The sequence below is a fragment of the Cervus elaphus genome, chromosome 5 (assembly GCF_910594005.1).
Source record: "Cervus elaphus chromosome 5, mCerEla1.1, whole genome shotgun sequence".
Taxonomy (NCBI): Eukaryota; Metazoa; Chordata; class Mammalia; order Artiodactyla; family Cervidae; genus Cervus; species Cervus elaphus.
Window position 1 is genome coordinate 134,529,781 of NC_057819.1, and position 20,508 is coordinate 134,550,288.

General features: G+C 37.2%; 1 protein-coding gene across 7 annotated transcripts in view; it reads right to left on the bottom strand.

Moving 5' to 3' along the window:
* HELZ (helicase with zinc finger) overlaps positions 1-20,508 on the bottom strand; it is a 145,594-nt gene that overhangs the window by 72,978 nt on the left and 52,108 nt on the right. For all 7 annotated transcript variants that reach the window (XM_043905773.1, XM_043905775.1, XM_043905771.1 and 4 more), the window contains 4 exons: positions 19,896-20,193; positions 14,799-15,066; positions 6,816-7,149; positions 5,839-5,969 (listed from right to left, as the gene is read on the bottom strand). In XM_043905773.1, the coding sequence (XP_043761708.1) occupies positions 5,839-5,969; positions 6,816-7,149; positions 14,799-15,066; positions 19,896-20,193 (1,031 nt within the window). The remainder of the gene's footprint in view (positions 1-5,838; positions 5,970-6,815; positions 7,150-14,798; positions 15,067-19,895; positions 20,194-20,508) is intronic.

Sequence of the window (20,508 nt, forward strand, 5' to 3'; positions counted from 1 at the left end):
TTTCAACGAACCATTAAAAATGCTGAAATAACAGAGCACCTATAACAACAAATGCTCATTCTAAAACTACATGTTAAAAATTCCCAAAACAGAGTCAGTGTAGGGTGTTTTACTATGATGATCAGAATTCACTGTGATCATCTTGTCCTTTCCAAGTGCACAAGACTCTGGTAACTAAGCTAAAGACATCACAACACACTTCTAGTCGAGCTGCTGCCATGTCTATAAACAGTAACAGCAATGTCTCCAAAATGTAATTTCCCTCTTACATAAAAGCACCAGAAAACTTTTTTCTGGTGATAATGTATTAGCAGTTTCTTTGCATAGCAAATTAAATGCCAAAGGGAAACTAACTAATTTTCAAACACTAAACCACTGAAAGATTTCTCAGTAAAATCTCAAACAAACAAAAAATAAAAACCTCTGTGTGTCACTGATTAAGAGATATCAAACTTTTATAAAGATCTTAATTTAGAAAATAAGGTTTTGTTCATGGTGCTTTTCAGGTCTACCATATCCTTTAACTTTTCTATTCATTCTATTAATTTTTGAGAGTTTGATACTGAAACTCCAACTAAAAATCTTAATTCATCTACCCCAAAAATAATTTAATATATAGTAGAACTTTATGTAACTTTGTTCTGTATTCTCCAAGTTTCCTATAAATGTACTATCATACTTTCATAATTTAAAAAAGAAAATAGTTTAAGGCCAAACAAGATGAAATGTTTTCTAATATTCCCACACAAGTAAGACAGGTGTGTCACAGTCTTCAGGGCAGAGACACCTGTCCCGGCAGCACAAACGGCTCTGTAAGGAGGTCTATCTTATTAGTGTCACTTCTCCGACTTGGCTAATTTTGAAGATTTAAATGGACAGCAGAGGCTGAAAGGGATCAAACTAAGTGGAGAATCAACAGCATTCCTTCTCACAACTACAATTATAGTACTAAAGATTGCAACAACTATGGTAAAAATGATAGAGATGTGAACCAAAAGAGGAAGGGTGTGTGTAATTGGAAATTTTGCAAAATGCCTACAAAACAATCCTGAAATAGGAGAACATGGTTTAGACAGAACAATTTCCACTCTATGAGGCTACACTGTACTTAAAACAGAAGCTAGTTATTTATGGAAAATCTTAACTCTTTCAGTTTTAAAAAAGTATAACAAATGCTATGTATTATGATAGAAAATTTCAAACAATTCTACTAATGTAAAACCTTATAAAACAAATTTTAACCATATAAGCATGTCATTACTTATTTTTCTGATATTTACATTTTTTTAAAGCAAAAACCAAAAGGACTCTGACCAGTGACACTAGATTTCCTAGAAGCAATTCACTAAAAATTCAAGGACTCCCTCATCCAATTTACTTACTCACAATTCTGCCAGTACCCAGCAACGCTCCATCTTCTGGAAGTAAGGAAATTGCTTTAGCTGAGTACTGAGTCCAGATCTAATCTATGTGGCAGACACTGTGGAGTGGGTCCCCCTCAAACCATCCCCAGCACCCTTCTCTGCCTCCTCGATTAGTGAACAGCCAGCAGTAATACTCCCTTCTCCGGTCTCTGGAGACCCGACTTTGTTCTAAGTGGAGAGGAAAGGGAGACCCTGTCTTCAGTAGCACTGCCGGGCCTGCACCACCCTGGACCGCTGAGCGCTGGGTCCCAGTGACTACTTGCTTAAGGCACAGTGAGTTCAGCAAACTGCTACCTGCGTCCATACTGACCACTGTGATTCTATGATGCCTCACCCCAAGAGCTCCCTCATCTGTACGTAGAGATAATCGCATTCCATCAGATAGATATTTTAAAGATCAAATAAGATAATGCATGCAAGCTGTTAAAAAAATAGTTGAGCAACAAGCGCAAAATTAATGTTGACTTCTATTACTATAATATTTTCTAAGGATTTCAGAAAAATAAGATAGTATTATAGTATTCGACCAGGGTACACTTTTGAAAATAAAAGAATGTTCTTGAAATATCCTCTAATTTCTCAAATTTGGGAACTTTAATGAGACATATTAGATTACTGATACACAGCTAAGTAAAATCTAAGAGATTAATGATAGATTTACAGGTGTAATTCTAAAATATGTTGGTATCTCTTTGTTTTATCTATATTGACCATTCTATTTGTCAACTGTTTCAGTGTAAATAAATGCTTCAGAGCAGATCAGAAACTTTATCATGTGTTGTCTCTATAGTTTCTGGTTATGAATAATGAACACTTATAGAAAGCCAATAAGCAAAATAAACTGTCTTTATGTATTGTACCACCTGCTTAATAAAGATGAAGATTTACAATAAACATGCTGGTAAAACTTCTCTCTGATTTTCACAATTTTAAAAATGTAAAGTCTCTCCATTTACTCTTCATTTAAAGGTTATTTTATTTCCTGAACCAATTTAATACTAAGTTCTTTTTTTTCCTGGTCTAATGCATCATTATTATTAATTTATAGGCTACATCTTCAAGAATAATTTCTCAATTTCATTTATCTTTCCATATTTCACCTTATTCCAGAAAAGATTTTAAATAGCTAACAGTTTCTTAAAACTCCTAGACTCAGATACATTTTAATTGCTATTTAAATTATAGTGGTATGAAATCTCTTTCTGCTTGAAAGTTTTCTGCTACTTGACATTTCCTTACTGTTGCAGTTAACACCATCAGTGGTATCTGAACATACTGCTATATACAAAATACTTTTCAGAAGTGAGTTTATCAAGGAAACATTTGAAAGTTTACTGGTAAGGCTTCACATTTAAAACCCTAATTTTCTTCTTTAAACATGATATTCTTATCAACTTAAATGCATCATATATTAACAATGTGCAAAGCCATGTTGGAGATTCAAAGAGAAATAAGATATGGTTGCCGGGAGCCAGCACACGAGATCCCACCCATGACAAGGTCATGAGGAGAAGACCTGACAAGCAAGGCAGATCAGGACATCAGGGATTTCGAAAAGCTGCCCCAGCGCTCACCTTAAAGATGATCTCTGTCTTTCTGATGCTTGCTATATTAGACTACACCCTAATTTCTGTGAATCAATATGTCCCCCGGACGGTGGTATCCTATAAGGTTATCCAGGATGAAAGGAGTGTTTCAATTTAGACCCCTTTGCTGGCATTCTAGCCTGCTTGCCAAATGCGTACTACTGCACATGACTGCTCACAGCACCTTAATCATGAACAGCATAAAGAGCCTGATCACATAAAGGCCCTGATAGGCACAGAGCCCTTCGAGAGGTAAGGAAGCCCTATTAGAGAACAAAAAATGTTATTCTAAAAGTGGTTATAGTTAAAGATTTAGAAAAATAAGAGTTTTGAATCATTAATTTTAACCAGGAATGCTAAACAGGGGCTACCCCACCAGAGCTGCGGAGTCTGTGTGGTAAACCTTTTAGATAAATTTAACTGATAACTTCTGCAAAAGGACTGACCTTTGTGTCCATTAAAGAATAGATTACGGAAAACAGCTTTGCATTCACCTAGGTCATAAAATGTCAATAGGCCCCAAGGCCAGAAGATAATGTACAAGACTCTCACAAAGAAGTATGCAGAAAATACCCTGGTTTCATGTAGGACAAGCTGATGTAATATTAAACTATCTTTCCCTTAAAAATGTACCAACTTACACTATAAAAGCTATGTTAAAAAATAAAGATTTGCCAGACTCTACTGCACACCCCCAGTCTGGTCTCTCTCTGCCTCTGTCTCTGTCTCTGTCTCTCTCTCTCGCTGACGCCGCTCATCCTGAGGGCACCCCTGGATCCTACCGAGGCTGGACCCCGGCATATGGTCTCTTCTAAAAAGCTCAGAGTCTAATGAGAGCAGAAATGTATACAACTGAGAAAAATTAACTTTGGAGAAATTATGCTTGAAAGTACAAAACTGACTGAACCGAGCATGTAGTAGGCATCAGTAAGTATTTGCTGAAATAATGAAATGGAAAGGTCAGGTTCATTTTATTTAGGAGAGAGTACTTAAGCTGAACTAAATCTTAAACGACAGACAGATTCTCCAATAGATCAATACTGGGCAAAGATGGTTTCAGGGAGAAAAAAAACAGAGCTAGAACACAGGGCTGGGGAGAGGGAAATGCAGAGTTTAATGAGTATGAAGTTTCCGTTTTACAAGATGAGAAATTTCTGGAGATTATACAATACTGTGAATATAGTTAGCCCTCTTGAACAATACACTTAAAAATGGTTAAGATGGTAAGTCTTAGGTAGATTTTACTAGTTTTTTTTTTTTTTTTAAAGGTCTTTTTTTAAAGATAAGGAAGCAAGTGCAGGGTAAATTGAACAAACATCAAGGTAATTCAATATGGCTAGTACATGAAGATTTAGAGGAAGAAAGTAGGAGAGTAAAGTAGGAAAAACTAAAAGAAATCTGAAAAGATACTGTTGGAAAGCACTGTCAATGAAACACATAATGAGAGTTTTGTACTAGGATGTTCAGATTTTATCTACATATGAAAGAGACACCCTTCAGAGATTTGTACGCAATGAAATGAAATGATTATTTTAGCAAAACAACTTTGGAAGAAATATGTGGGTTAGCCCACAGAACTAGTGGGCCAGAACTAGGCTCGAAGGCTACCAAAATAGTGCAGCTGTAAATATGCACTGGTCTACGGACAGAGAGAAGGAAGGACGCAGAGAAGCTGATCAAATGAGGGCTAGACAGGTAAGAAGATGTCACGGGGCTTTTACAACTGGTAGATCTCTGACTGCTCTCAGGAGAGCGAGAAAGTAGAGAGCAGGGATTACAGGACGAGTAAATAAGGATGCCAGAACCAGGTCGATTATTTCCACTCAAGAATTTTGGCAATAAAAAGAAAAACAGGGAAGGGGTAGTAGGAGTAAGTGAAAACAGGGAGAAATGACGTGGATTTTGTGTTGTAAGGTGTATTTTGCTTTGTTTTTAGGACCAGAAGAGATGAATGTGAGGGGAAATGATGTAAGTCACTTCTAGGCCTGGCCCATAAAAACCTCCCCCGTGATCCTCTTTGCTCATGTTGCCCTGTCTGCCAGCTCCTGTCAACACCAAGGATGACCTTGGAAATCACTCATTAAAGATACCACAGCCTCTGTCAGAGAGGGAGCAGGGACCCCTACCATGGCTGGATTGACACAAGTGATTAAAAAAATAATCCATTTTGTACAGCCACTGAGATTTTAAAGAAAGGTGGAGTGCCTGGGCGGGGGCTCAGAGGATAAACCAGTGAGAGAATGAAAAGAAGGATGCAGGCTAGGGCATCCACTGCAGCTAGTCTGGAGACAAACAGAAGGATCATATTTAATTACATGTAACAATGTGTAAAGAGAATTAAGCAGAAAAATATTTACACAATGATTAATTGTACAGCATCTTCTATAATACATCTTCCATTTTTTCTTAAATTACAAAAATGTGTTTCATATTCAAAAATCATTTTAAATTAAGTCTTTGAACCATTTTTAAAAAGGCCCTGGATTTCCTATTCAACTTCTACTCAGAAATATTCCTAAATTGTGTGGCATCAATCGATCAAATTACATGTTGAGAAAAGCAAAAGAACTCATTCAGACTCTGAGGGAAAGTGAAGAGAACAGATGAGGAACTTCAATTCTAACTTTATTCTAAGAATAATGTTCAATTCTATTCTAACTTTATTCTAGAACTTTATTCTAAGCGTTCCTGCACTCTCTTTTCTTAACCAAGAACATGTCTCTTGAAGAATATATGGCAATTTTCTTACAAACATGCTTGAGTTACTTGATACAGATATTCAGTTTAATATTAACATAACCTCCTGAATGAGGTATCTCTTTCTATACCTGTTGGGACTCCAAGGTATGGTTGGAGCCATAGTGATGTCTGGAAACAAAACCCCATTCTCCTTGACCCTGTCTAGCGCATAATGCATTTCACAGAGGGGTAATCGATTTAATTGAAACTGGAGTTCAACCTGAAATACAAACAAACAAACAAAAAAGGTTCTTTAAAAAGCATTACGGTAAACACTGATATTATTCAGTTTGCTAGAATGCTCTGTGGAGATAACCTTTACAGGAGTCAAGTTTAGAGATGGCTTTAAAGTGTCATCATAGTCTAATCATAATTATTTATGTGTAATATTTGCTTTATTTAGTACCAGGCACTGTTATATTCACTTCACATAGCACCAATGACGTGTATACTATGATTAATCTCATTTGTCAGCTGAAGAAACTGAGGCACTTAATTACTTAATCATTAAATAAAGGTTATCTGATTCCACCATTCCTATGAAGAATATATTTGGTAAAATTAGTAGAACATCTCTGAAATACCATCTCTCAAGGATTAAAACCAAGCCTATGACACTGTATTGATTTACTATGAATGAATAATATCACCAAATGCTATATTTAGATATAAAAAAAGAGCAGCTTTCCACTTAAATATGGCGGACAGGCTGAGCAGAGTTCACGCAAAAACCCATGAGGACAGAAGCACAGGAGCAGGTTCAGCTTCAGAGGAGAACGGCCGCAGGACCTAGCTCAGTTTCTTTTTAAACTGTTTTTCCATTGCTGATTTAAAACAGAAATCAGAAAGCTTGACCATGTATAAAAATGGAACATTTTAGGTTTTACTTAAAGAGAATCTATTTTCTCTGAAAGTCACCAAAGGTCTGATTCTCCAACCACCAGAATTAATACTCCAAGCCAATTGCACTTCTCGCTGCAGCAGAGGAAGGGAAATCAAACCAGAAGAAGAGGATCAGCTAACAAGGAGACCAACCACAGCGAAGTCGCCACTCTTCGAAACATACCTGTGTGTCGTAATCAGGCCGAAGATTAAGTTCTTCACAGCATTCCCTGGATATCCTTAAAAATATATATTCTTTTGTTTTTTCTTCAATAGTAGCTTCATAAACCTTCTCTTTGGTTCCCTGGGTCTGCACTGACTTCTCTTTCGGGACTGGTAATAAATACACAGCATTGACTTTGGTCATCACCAGCCGTCCCGCCAAAGTGTCTTCAGAAAGTGTTTCAGTAAGCTTAAAGCGACCAAAAAGTTGTCCATTCTGAGCATACTTTGCACCTCCAGAAACTCCAGTGAGCATGAAGCTTGCTAGAATCTGCAACTGCACTTTAAGATTGAACCTGAATCAGAAGTAGAAAAATGAGTTTGAATTTTTTACATTCAAACATTTTTACATTCAAAGCATTAAAACTAAATAAAGCAATAAAACAAAATAAAAATAAACAGAAAAATTAAAACTTAATTATCCATTCCACTTTGCTGAGCTACAAATGATATACTATTTTTCTGTCTTTAATCCAACCTGGAAACAGCAAACTTTAAGTGAATGAATAAACTCTGAATGTTTACAAAAATGCATGCTTACTTGTATTGAAGAATACACACGTTGTTAAGTCTGAGCATTTAAAATGAAGCCAAGAATGATTTTTTTAGAAATAAAATGAAATGTCATGTACTATTTAATGTGAAAGCCTGTTTGAATACACCAGTAAGACAATCAAGACTTTAAAATCGCCTAAGCCTGAATGAAATGTATGTGTTGAAACTACAACAGATTTTGATTAAACTGATGCTGTCTAAGTAGTTCTTACCAAAAGAGTCTAACCATAAAATTTCTCTTCCAGAACTGTTAATGAATAACATCCAGAATACATTTCTGTTCACACCTACACCTAGGCAGATCTCATGCCCAAATTACAGGAGGAGGAGTGAGGGCGATCTTATCAGACAGTGGCTGTGCCCTCACCCCCACCCCATGCACACGTGAGCATGAAAGAAGCACACGGGGTCAAGAAAGACGAAGTGAAGGAAAGACCTAACTTAATTAACAGCTCTTCTCTGCCGTTCTGAAATGATGCCATGAGAGAGAAGACAAAGTGGTAACAACAGGAACATCTTCTCCTTTTTCTTAATAAGGTTTAAAAATTTCCAAGAAAAAATTTACTTTTTTTATAGTCTATACATCCATTTGTGGAAAGGCTACTTTTTAGTGGTAGTATGGAACTGTTTTCTATTCAGGTCTTCTTTTGGATACATGGTGTCCAGAATGTCTCACAAATTCTTAAAGAAAAAGAAGGAAATATCCTTTTCCAAAACATTATACATTTCATTATACAAAAACATCTGTATTGTTTACAATATTAGGAAATCAATTCTAATTAAAATGTTATATTAAAATTTTGAATTTCCATTTATATACTTTAAAGTTAGAAAACTGTAAGGTTAGAGAAGTATTTAAACAGCAATAATAAAATATTTAAGAAAAATAGCAGCTATTTATGCACATAGTAAGTCACAGTATTTATAAGCTCCACTATAAGTTATTTTAAAATACACTTACGATATACTCAAAGCTACAAAAAATACATAAAAATGTTTTACTATAAATATAAATTTAATATTTAATAACATGGCTTTCGTGAGGATCAATTCAATTCTAGGAGTACTTGCTGAGCGTGTGTATCATATATATGTAATACATGGAATTACTGAAAGCCATATTCTACTTCTCTCATTCTCTATGCACCATTCCACTAGATCCAAACTAGAAATGTAGGATATAATTTAAAGAAATAGACTGCATGTTATCTAGTTATATTTTATTCTTTGAAGACTGGAATGTGCACTAAAGATTCATATAAATATAAGTCATAAAATGAAAGTGAAACAAAAGTGTACAGTTTACATATAATCTCTGTTGACCTTCCTTTAAAAAAAAAAAAAGGAAAAACAGAACACAAGCTTTATAAAAGAACAGGAAACCTTAGGTTATTCATGTTTTTTCATATAAAATTAAAGTTTTACTTTGCTTTTATCATCCATACACCTGAGATGTGTGGTCATTAGAAGAGATTCCTTACAGCCCATTCTTCACTCACAAATGACCTCTATGTTGCCAAAGTTGATGAACAGATTTCTGACTTTGTTTTTCATTATTATTACTTTGCAACCACTTTCCATTTCTTTCAAACTCCTTCTCCCACTGGCTTCTGTCCAGTCACACTCTCCAGAGTTCCCTTCCTGCCCTTCCACCTGATCCTCGATCTCCCAGCTAGGCACCACCCACCCCGCCCTCTTCTTGTGTCAGCCGAGGTCACCCTCTCACCAACCAAGGTCACCCTCTCCAAGATGTCTCAGCTCAGGGCTGTAAACCCAACTGCCAAAAATGAACCCTGGATTACGTGCTCTGCAAACTCAGTGCAAACAGAAGAGACTCTGCACCCAACCTCCCTCCACGCTCCCATACACCAACCCTCCCGTGTGTCACACGGCCCATATAAGGGCACTGTTTACCTAGGGGTCCCAGTCAAAAGTTGTCTTTGACTTTGTCTCTCTCACCAACCTTAAATCCCCACCACATAACCACCAGGCCCTGTTAGTTCCTCTTTTTCCTAATCATCTGCATCTCAGCATTGCTAACCTGGACGACTGTTAACAAACTCCTTCTATAACTTTTGGCTTCAAATCTATTCTCTAAACCACCACTGGAGAATCTCTGTAAAATGCGAGTCTGATGATACACAGCTCTGTGGGTAAAGTTTAAACAGGTTTCTATCTCACCAACCCCACTCCACCACATAGCACCCTCCATTAAAATGATGATGACCAACTTGCCGTTTCCCCCAAAACTCTATGCTCTAATTCTCATATCCTGTTTCTTCAAACTAAGTACCTTTGTCCTATTTTGCCACCTGACAATTCTGCTTTTCAAAATTCAGCTTAAATGCCAACTAGTCCAGAAAGCAGACTTGAAAGGCCATTCAAGCTTTGGGAGGACAAGGAAACATAACTTGTTTGCATTAGAATCGGCAAAGACCAGCCTAGAACCTGACACTTTGAATACTCAGTAATTTTGTTCACTGAATTAATAGTACATGTTTGTAATAATCTGACTTTTTCCAAGGCACCATATTCCCATTTCAACTACTTTATATTATTCCCTAACAAATTCTTACAACCCTATAATATTTTCTCAACTAACTTGGGTAATATTTAAAGTCTTACTGTTACACCTGTTTTAGAATCTGCCATCCCCAAACACTTGGTCACAACTTAGGCATGAAAACTTAATCTCACAGTTTTAAAGCAGTAAGAGGATTCTTTTATGACACTCAGTTGTGCCCTGCAACAAAACTCATAAGGCAGAGGCACTGGAAAATAAAAGCACTAAGAAATATAGCTTCTCCCACAAAAGATTCATTGTTATGTTCAAGAAGCAAACATCAGAGACCTTCTGAAAGTAACAGTTACCAATATTTAATTTTTCTAAAAGATTAAAAGGCTGAAACTAAAAAGACATTAGTAAGTTTTAAGTATTTTAAATAATATGCATTTTTGAGATTTAATAACTCAAATACCTACAGTATAAAATACATCCTATAATTAGCAGAGATATTTCCATTGTTACACGCCACACTTTGAAATCAACTTTAAAGCTTACAGAATTTCTAACATTTTTGGAAGTGGCAGAAGAGTAGCCCATGGAAGTAAATTAACCCAGAATATTCACTGGAAGGACTGATGGTGAAGCTGAAGCTCTAATACTTTCTTTCGCCTGATGAGAAGAACCGACTCATTAGAAAAGACCCTAAGGCTGGGAAAGACTGAAGGCAAAAGGAGAAGGGGGTGACAGAGGATGAGACGGATGGATGGGATCACTGACTCAATGGACATGAGTTTGAGCAAACTCCAGGAGACAGTGAAACCTGGTGTGCTGGGGTAGCAAAGAGTCAGACACAACTTAGCAACTAAACAAGAAGATAAAAGATATATGGTTCCATCAGAAATAGTTATTTCCATTAGAAATGGTTAAACCTCTTGAAAAAGTCACTCAGTCGTGTCTGACTCTTTGTGACCCCATGGACTATACAGTCCATGGAATTCTCCGGGCCAGAATACTGGAGTGTGTAGCTGTTCCCTTCTCCAAGTGATGTTCCCAATCCAGGGATTGAATACAGGTCTCCCGCATTTCAGGCAGATTCTTTACCGTCTGAACCACCAGGGAAGACCTCTTGAGTATAACTTTAAAAAAAACTTCAAAGCTATAGAGTGAATTTCCTTTTGTGCAATTTCTGACTAAATAAATGACAACAAAAGTCAACCAAGGTCATAAGCCAAAAACACCTGGGTCTCCTGAGGCCAACAGTAGAGGCCTGAGCCACTGCAACACAATGCCCAGACGAGCAACCACACAGCAGGCCTGCTCTGCCAGCTGTCACGTCCCCGACGCCCCGATCCAGCAGGCCACGACACACTCTGATGCACATACACACAGCAGCTTCAGCCAAAGCCAACTGCTTTTGAAAATGTTTATCTTACAATGAAACTGTTTCACTTCAAGGTGGAATCATTATTGAATGCAGAGCAGTATGTAGCTGAGGACAAGAGAAGTTGAAAAAAAAATCTGGAAAGAACTCAGAAGCATATTTTAAAACTTAAATGAAAGGCAGCATTATTCTTATCAACTCCAAATGTCTCACACTAAAACTTAACATAAAAAGAAATCTTAATATCTGGACTGCTTTGAAAAAAAAATCATCTCTTAAAAAAATAAAATATATATATATATGTACCTATCAAATTCAGCCTCAAGTCAAAATACATTTTGTCTAATCTTGAGAGGTTTCATTCAATCTATTTTCAAAAAGGGAATTCTAAGGCGATCATGTAAAAGCACAGGCATAGCTCGTCTTATTGTACTTTATGGTCCTTTGCAGATACTGCTTTTGTTTAGTTGTTTGTTCTGGTTTTTTTTTTTTTAACAAATTGAATGTCTAGGGCAACCCTAAGTCAAGCAAGGCTATAGGCACCATTTTTTCCAACAACTGTTTATTACACATCTCTGTGTAACATTTTGGTAGCTGTCACAGTATTTCAAGCTTTTCCACTATAATTACATGTGTGGTGGTGATCTTTGATGTTACCACTTTAACTGTTTTGGGATGCCACGAAATGCAACCATTCAAGACAGCAGTCGACAAATGCGTGTGTTCTGACCGCTCCACACCTGGCCATTCCCCCATCTCTCTTGCTCTCCTCAGGCTCCCTATTCCCTGACACACAACAATAATGAAATTAGGCCAATTAATAACCCTATAATCAGCCTCAAGTGAAAGGAAGAGTCACGCCTCTCACTTTAAACCAAAAGCTAGAAATGATTCATAAGCTTAATGAAGAAAGCCTGTTGAAGCTAAGAGAGGCCAAAAGTTAGGCCTTTTGCACCAGTTAGCCAAAGTTGTGAAAGTGGAGGAAAAGTTCTTGAAGGAAATTAGAAGTTGTATTTCAGTGAACACACAAATGGTAAGAATGAAAAACAGCTTTACTGCTGATATGGAGAAAATGCTAGTTGTTTGGATACGTGATACCAGCCACAACACTCCCTTCAACCAAAGCCTCATCCAGAATAAGCCCTGACAATTCTACACAGGCTGAGGGAGGGAGTCCCATGGGCAGCAAGGAGATCCAACCAGTCCACCCTAAAGGAAATCAGTCCTGAATATTCATTGGAAGGACTGATGCTGATGCTGAAACTCCAATACTCTGGCCACCTGATGCAAAGAACTGACTCACTGGAAAAGACCCTGATGCTGGGAAAGATTGAAGGCAGGAGGAGAAGGGGACGAGAGGATGAGATGGTTGGATGGCATCACCGACTCAACAGACATGAGTTTGAGTAAACTCCAGGAGTTGGTGATGGACAAGGAGGCCTGGCATGCTGCAGTCCGCGGGGTCACAAAGAGTTGGGCATGACTGAACAACTGAACTGAACTGAATTGAGAGAGGGAGAAAGCCACAGAAGGAAAACTGGAAGCTAGCAGAGTTTGGTTCATGAGGTTAAGAAAGAAACCATCTCCATAACGTGAAAGTGCAAGGTGAAGCAGCAAACTCTGATATAAAGGCTGTTAACAAGTCACCCAGAAGATGGAGCTCAGATAATTAATGAAGGTGGCTGCACTAACCAGCAGACTCTCAGTGTAGACGAAACAGCCTTCTATCGGAAGAAGACTCTACCTGGGACTTTACAGTCAGAGAGAAGTCAATGCCTGGCTTCAAAGAACAGGCTGAATCTCATTATGGGCTAACGCACTTGATGGCTTTAAGTTGAAGCCAATGTTCACTTATCATTCCAAAAACCCTAAGGCCCTTAAGAATTATGCTAAATCTACTCCATCTATGCTCTATAAATGGGGCGACAAAGCCTGAATGATGGCACATCTGTTTACAATATAGTTTACTAAATATTGTAAGCCCACTGTTGACATCTGCTCAGCAAACAGGATTCCTTTTAAATCACTACTGCTCACTGACAATGCACCTGGTCACCCAAGAGGTCTGATGGAGATGAACAACATGACTAATGCTGATCCATTCTGCTAACACAGATCCATTCTAAAGCTCATGGATCAAGGAGTAATTTAGACTTCCAAGTCTTATTATTTAAGAAATAATAAGGCTGCCATAGACAGTGATTCCTCTGACAGACCTCAGCAAAGTAAACTGGAAACCTTCTGTCAAGGATTCACAATCCTGGATGCCATTAAGAACATGCATGAACCATGGGAAGAGGTCAAAATATCAACATCAATCACAGTCTTGTTGGAATGATGACTTGGAGGGGTTCAAGACTTCAGTGGAGGAAGGAGCTGCAGATGTGGTAGTAACAGCAAGGAAAGTAGAAGTGGAGCCTGAAGACATGACTGAACTGCTGCAAACTGTGATAAAACTCGAACAGCTGGGAGTTGCTTTTTATGGATGAGCAAAGAAAGTGGTTTAAGATGGAATCTACACCTGGTGAAGAGGCTGTGAAGACTGCTGAAATGACAACAGAGGATTTAGAATATGACATAAACCTAGTTGATAAAGCAGTGGCAGGGTTTGAGAGGACTGACTCTAATTTTGAAAGAAGTTCTAACTGTGGATAAAATGCTCTCACAAAGCACCGCATGCTCCAGAAAAATTGTTCATGAAAGGAAGAGTTAATTGATGCAGCAAACTTCATTGCTGCCTTTTAAGAAATTGCCACAGCCACCCCAACCTTCAGCAACCACCACCCTGATCAGTCAGCAGCCATCAACACTTGACACAAGACCCTCCAGCAGCAAAAAGATGACGATCTGCCAGATGATGGTCAGCAATTTTTAGCAATAAAGTATTTTTATTTATGATATGTACATTGTTTTAGACATAATGCTATTTCACTTAATAGCCTACAGCATAGTGTAACCCTAACTCATATGTGCACCGGGAAACCAACAAATTCATGTGACCTGCGTTACTGCATTATTCACTTTACTGCCGAGGCCTGGAACTGAACCTACACTATCTCTGAGGTGTTCCTATACAGTCCAATCCTTATAATTAAAATGTAAGAAACCAGTATGAATTCCCTCAATACGACTCTCATGATTACTTTTCAAAATATATAGTCTCTGCCACTTTTTGTACATTTTTTCAAAAAAAATCATTGAGTGCTTGCTCTACCACTGAGAGAAACCTCCCGAAGAGCAAGGACCATGCGTGTGCTCATGTCCCAGAACACGGCAGAGAGTCACGTGGGGCTGACGGAGGTACTAAAGATGAGAGACGCCAAGGTGAGCACAGTTCTTGCCTGGAGAAGCTCAGGCACCAGCGCTGAGAAACAGCTACTGAGTAACAACCAGTTCACTACCTGACTTCACTAAGGCACCCCTCCTTAGTTTAAATATGAACAATACCATCCAAAGGGTAGATTTTTAAAAAGAAAGAAAGAAGTGTTTCTAAAGTAACTTACTTGCTGACTTCCTTATACTGGGCTATCTCCTCAATATAAAGAAGGTCATGCAACCGTGACTGATAGTTGGTCTTGGTCAATGATTTGTCTAACACGGACTGGGTAAACAGCTGGTCAGCAGAGAGAGGAATTTGGTATCTGATAAGAAGGCTCTTCTCCAAATCAGTAGTTTCATTAGGTTCAAAATCTATAATAGTCTTAGAAGAAGAATCCCAACGTTTAGCTGTAGTTACTAGCTGTTGTTTTGCATGCATCAGGTACTCAAGATCTAAATGGAAACAAAAAACACATTTATAAAGGAACACAACATTAAAATTCTCAAGTAATACATTATGCATTTTGGTATGAGAATTTTGTATGCTAGAGCTAAAGTTCTTAAAAATGAAATAGTACAAAACCCCATTTGACAGAGTATTTTTCCCACATCAGAAATCTTTTTTTTTTTGGTCTAGATTAACAAAATAACATAAATAGGAATACATGTAAAAAATATTCTTTTCTACCTCAGGCTGGGACACACCAGAAATAGTTATTAACATTTTAAAAATACAGAAGAGAATTTAGAATTTAACTCTTCAGTCAAGAGAAATCTGATCTGCAGAAAGTATGGTAAATCTTTCATAAGACAAATTTTTATTAGGTGATAATCACTTTTCTCCTCCTACCAGCAATACCTGCCCCATTATAGAAAAAGATTAGAAAACTGTGAGAGGTTAAATCTTGTGTGGTAAAGCACAGTGAAACCCTCTGAAAATCAAACTACAACAAACAAAAACCTTTTGTGTCTTTTTCCCACATTAAACTGCACATTAAAACATGGTACAATGTACTATTCAAATGCCATTTCAGATAAATCCAGTTTAGCCTCAGTTAAATTGCATGGTGAGTAGGGCACAATGTCAAAATGAACGGCTGTTTGAGCTCGCCAGCTCTAGGGAAAATGCGGCACAGGGCAAAACGTGTCGCGACGAAAACTCTGAGCGTAACAGGCTCACTGTGCGCAGTGCGCCTCAGCCTTCTGCTGGATGGAACACAGACACCTTCGATGTGAAACCTGACCAACTCACTAGGCTAAGACCCAGTTTTTATTTAACATAATTGGAAAGATGGTCTTATAACTTATTAAAATTTCAGGAAGAAATAATAACAAGTTTAAACAGCGATTAGTCTACAAAGTACAAAGTTAAACTGTGCTATCTATGAAATTAGAGCAGATTGTATAATTGTCTTGTCTTGCTTAGTGACAGCTTTTACTATATTAAAATGCTATATATAAATTATAAACATATAAGTATAGTCATCCTCCAAGAGAAATTTCTTAATATTAGAAAATAGTTCATCCTAATTATCTTTAAATATTAAAATGGAAAAGTCCTGATTTCTAGTCTTTGTTCCTTGCAAAGGAACCAAGTTTTATTATTCATCAAACAGCTATATAAACAGTAGTATAACCATCAAGATACAAAGATGGTTTTCTCATTGAAATTTTGCATTTTAAAAATACTCTGGAAGAGACAATGATGGTTGGTTTTTGCAACAGCCTCAAAAGCAGAAGTTTCATAAAGTAAACTAACTGCATTTTCGTCCTAAATCACTCTAATATTGGACCTTTCCTACTCATTCATTAGAGCATAGCTATAAAAGATATTTAAATTATACAAACGCCAACATTCCTAAAACAAAACTATACCGTCACTAAAGATCAGATACTATTAACAAAATAGTAAGAATTGTACTTACTTTTCTTCCTTAATTCAAAAGTCAAAAGAAGAAATACAAATGGTACAGTGACAACCCAAATAACCAGCCCTTTAAAATAAAAAACTAAACTCTGCATAGTACTGAACAATATATAATAAAAGGATGTGTATTCTTTGGGCATAGGGAAATAATACTTCATACATTTATCTTAAATAAGGAATGGATTCAGACTATGCCTACATCAATATTATATTCCCATTCTTTAAAAAGTCACTAGTTATTCTTGACATTTAAGTAACTGGGATAAAAACAAAACTAAAATGGTACAACTTTCCTCTAAAAAGAACTTTTTGTATTACCTATTTAATATATAAGGCAAATTATACAGAAAATCATTCCACCCTGGGCTAAAAGTATTCAGGCTTTTTGGTAAAAGTGCCTTGAGAAACAGTATTTATTTTTCTCATTTCATCTATTTAGTGCCATGATTTTATGAAATTTTTAAAACGAGTGTCTTCAGCAGGAAGCACAAGAATTTCAAAACAAATCCAAAACAATGTTAACTTTTATTCCCTCTTTTTACTAACTGCAAATACAATAACAGAAGAGAGGAGAGCTAGGGGAGCAGAAAGAACAATCTTGAGAAAATCCTTGCGTGCCGGCATCAGAAAGTCTACAAACTACGGATCTCGGCCATTAACTCAGGTGTCCAATATGAGCCGGGCCAGCGACTACTGAGGAATGTCCCGCAAGAACCACTTCTGTTTCCCTAGTCATGCTGGTCTTGAAACAAAATTCTGCCTCCCGTCCTCTCAGCAGTAAAAAGCTTCTTTAAATTAAACTTGTTTAATTCCCATTCAATGACCTTTAAAGGTCATTAGGTCCTAAGAGCTCCTCTTCAAACAGAGGAGGAAGCTGAGGCTCCCCCTGGGGACACTGGACACAGCCACTCTTGGGGCTCATTTCATCCCACGTGCACACACATGCACACCTGCCAACATCTAACCCAGATGTGTGCACCACTCAGGGTGGCCTGAACCAGTTCATTCTTGGTAATTAAGTACTTTTCTTCAATCTAGATTGGGCTAAAAAAAAAAATTCTGGGAAGATGAAACGTGAACAGGTTAGAATCAATATTCATAAAATCACTTAGGAAGAGTTTAACGCTGCTTTATTAACTAACTTCTATAATAAAAAATCTGAAATCTGACAAATTATAAACGTATGGAATTTGTTATCCTGAGATATGATGGGTAGAAGCTACACAAGTATTTTAAGAGAAATTCATAAGAAAAACTTAAAGATAGTTAGAACATGCCTAATTTCCTGAAGATAACATACGGGAAGAACTGCTACTATCAAAAATAGAATTCAAGACTGGAGTCAACCCGTGGGACACAAGATTTGCTGCCCAACTTCCCTCACCCCTCTGATTACTATGAACAGCAAATGCTCTCGTTTCAGCCATATAATTACTATTCTAATAAAGTATCCAAAGGGTTGGTCCATTTTCTCCTGAAGTATGTAGTACAGCAGACTTGAAAATTATCCTTAAGAAAACCTGGACAGTGGGTAAAATAAGAAGCAAGGAGGAAAAAATCCAGTGTTCTTTGCACTTAGCACAAGGGGTGAAGAGGTATGCCATAAATGCATGTTAAATGTGGAATTTATTAAAAACAGGTATATTTATCTAGTTCTTAAATAGAATGAGATGAAATGATTCCTAATTCCAAAACTGGACACAACACTCTTCCTTAGAAAACATCTGGGTCTGTGGCTTTAATAAAACAAAATTCGAAAGGAAACCCACACTAGGATTTCAGTTATCCTTTTCAACATCGTTCCTTTCACTAAGACAGCTATACAGAGGTGAGATGAACATCTCTTAGCTTATCCATGCTGTCTGTTCTCTTAATGAGGCTAATAAAAAGTTTAAACAGTGGAGTAACAACAAAGGACTACCTCACACTGTTTACGTGCTTCTACTCAGTTATACTTAGTATTTATTAACAAATGATTTTAAAATCTATTTTTCTATTAATTTTCTGATCCTGTAATAATAAATATTATATATATTTATATATGTATAATTGTGTGTGTATATATATGTCCTTAATTTACCAACAACTTTGACAGCTGGAAATAATTTTTAAGACATACTAACTTTTAGTGCTAAGTTAACATATATTGCTAACATATTTAATGCTGAGTTAACATATATTGCTAGACCAAAAGTAATGAATAACATCAAGTTTTCAAATTTAAATATATGAATTAATTTCCAACATATAGCTTCTAGATATTCAAAGCAGAATTCCAAATCAGTTTTGTCAAGCAAAAATCTTCCATTACTCAAAGTTGAGGTATAAAGTTTATTAAAACAGTTTGTGTTCTAAGCAAGGGGAAAAGTCACTAACTTTCTTTTTCTGTAAATGTCCTTTGCCACAAATTTGTGAGAAGCACATCTTGAACCCCCCCCCCCCCCAAATTTTTTTTTAATTCATATGGGGCTTCCCTGGTGGCTCAGCAGTAAAGAGTCCACCTGCAATGCAGAAGATGTAAGTTCAACCCCTGGGTCAGGAAGATCCCCTGGAGAAGGCAATGGCAACCCACTCCAGTATTCATGCCTGGGAAATCCCCCGAACAGAGGTGCCTGGGGGCGCTACAGTCCACAGGATCTCAAAGAGTCAGACACCACCAAAAGTCAGTAAACCACCACCAAATCCAACCAAGAGTCAAAGAAATGCAGGCTAACATGCCCCTCCCTTAACCAGCTGGATCTTGGTATAAAATTTAAGTTGAGGCAGTAATAGATAATTCACACAGTAATTCATCATCTCCACAGGTGCCTACATGTTGAAACCAGGACCTCTTCCCAAGACCATGAAGCAGATCCTAGTAAAGGCACCTTGGTCTCCTTTATACTAGTGAAATCAACTTATGAAAGCTAGTATTTAGGACTTTTCTTTCAGAGGTGATGTACTAATAAGAACAAAGTTAACTTGACCGTCAGTAGAACATGGAAACAGACACTGTAGGTGTATTCACAATTACCATTAAAATTATATTCTACCCAAATTAATACTGAAAGGTTTTACTGTGCTGAATAAAATCAACCAATGAAGTTGGCAGACCAAAAAGAGACCTGATCACCTACTCATACCAGTCTGGGGAACCTCAAAGCGAGCTTTGCCTGATGACTGTATAAAGTGACCAGGGTATAATGCAAACATTCTAATTCCATCATACAGTAAATGAGTCAAAAAACTTGGGATGTTTTTCCTTACTGTTCCCTCCCTAACCATGGAATATTTAGAGGCCAATACATATCTTTTAATGTTGCTGTTATAGTGCCTTTTAATACATCGTATCAGGGGGAAAAAGTCTAAATATTACCTTCTGTAGAAGCTGCATCAATCATTACTCTTTGCATGAGTACTGGTTCCAATCCAAAGTCGAAAACTATGGTTTGGCGAAAAGTTCCAAATATTTCTGTGTTAAATGCTATCCCGACTTTATACACGTAATGATCTAATCCATTTGGGGCCATCTTCCCTCCTATCCATTCTTGACAGTTTTCTGGGACTTCTTGTGATACCTGGGTGGTACTATCTCCGGCAGATATTGCAACGATACTAAAGTGAGGACGATGAGCGTCGTAAAGCAACGCTACGCGACACAGCATTCTTGCAGGCTACAAGGAAGTTAAAATAGTTCATTGAGTACAAGCGGGTGAAAGATCCAGTTGTAATTGGGCTCTTCAATGAAAATATTTCCGTAAGGGACTTACTTTCCCATGCTTCTAAGATACTATATTAAAAATACAAATTGTACTCATAAGCCACTTAAGAAAAAAAAATCAGAAAGGTTAAAAAAAATCATTTGTTAAAATGATATATTTATGATGTTAATTATATTTCAATAAGGTTGCCATTTCCAAAAACAATATATTTACACTTCTAGCCTCCCTGCTCTTTCTGTGATACATTCATCGTTCACTGTGGCAAAC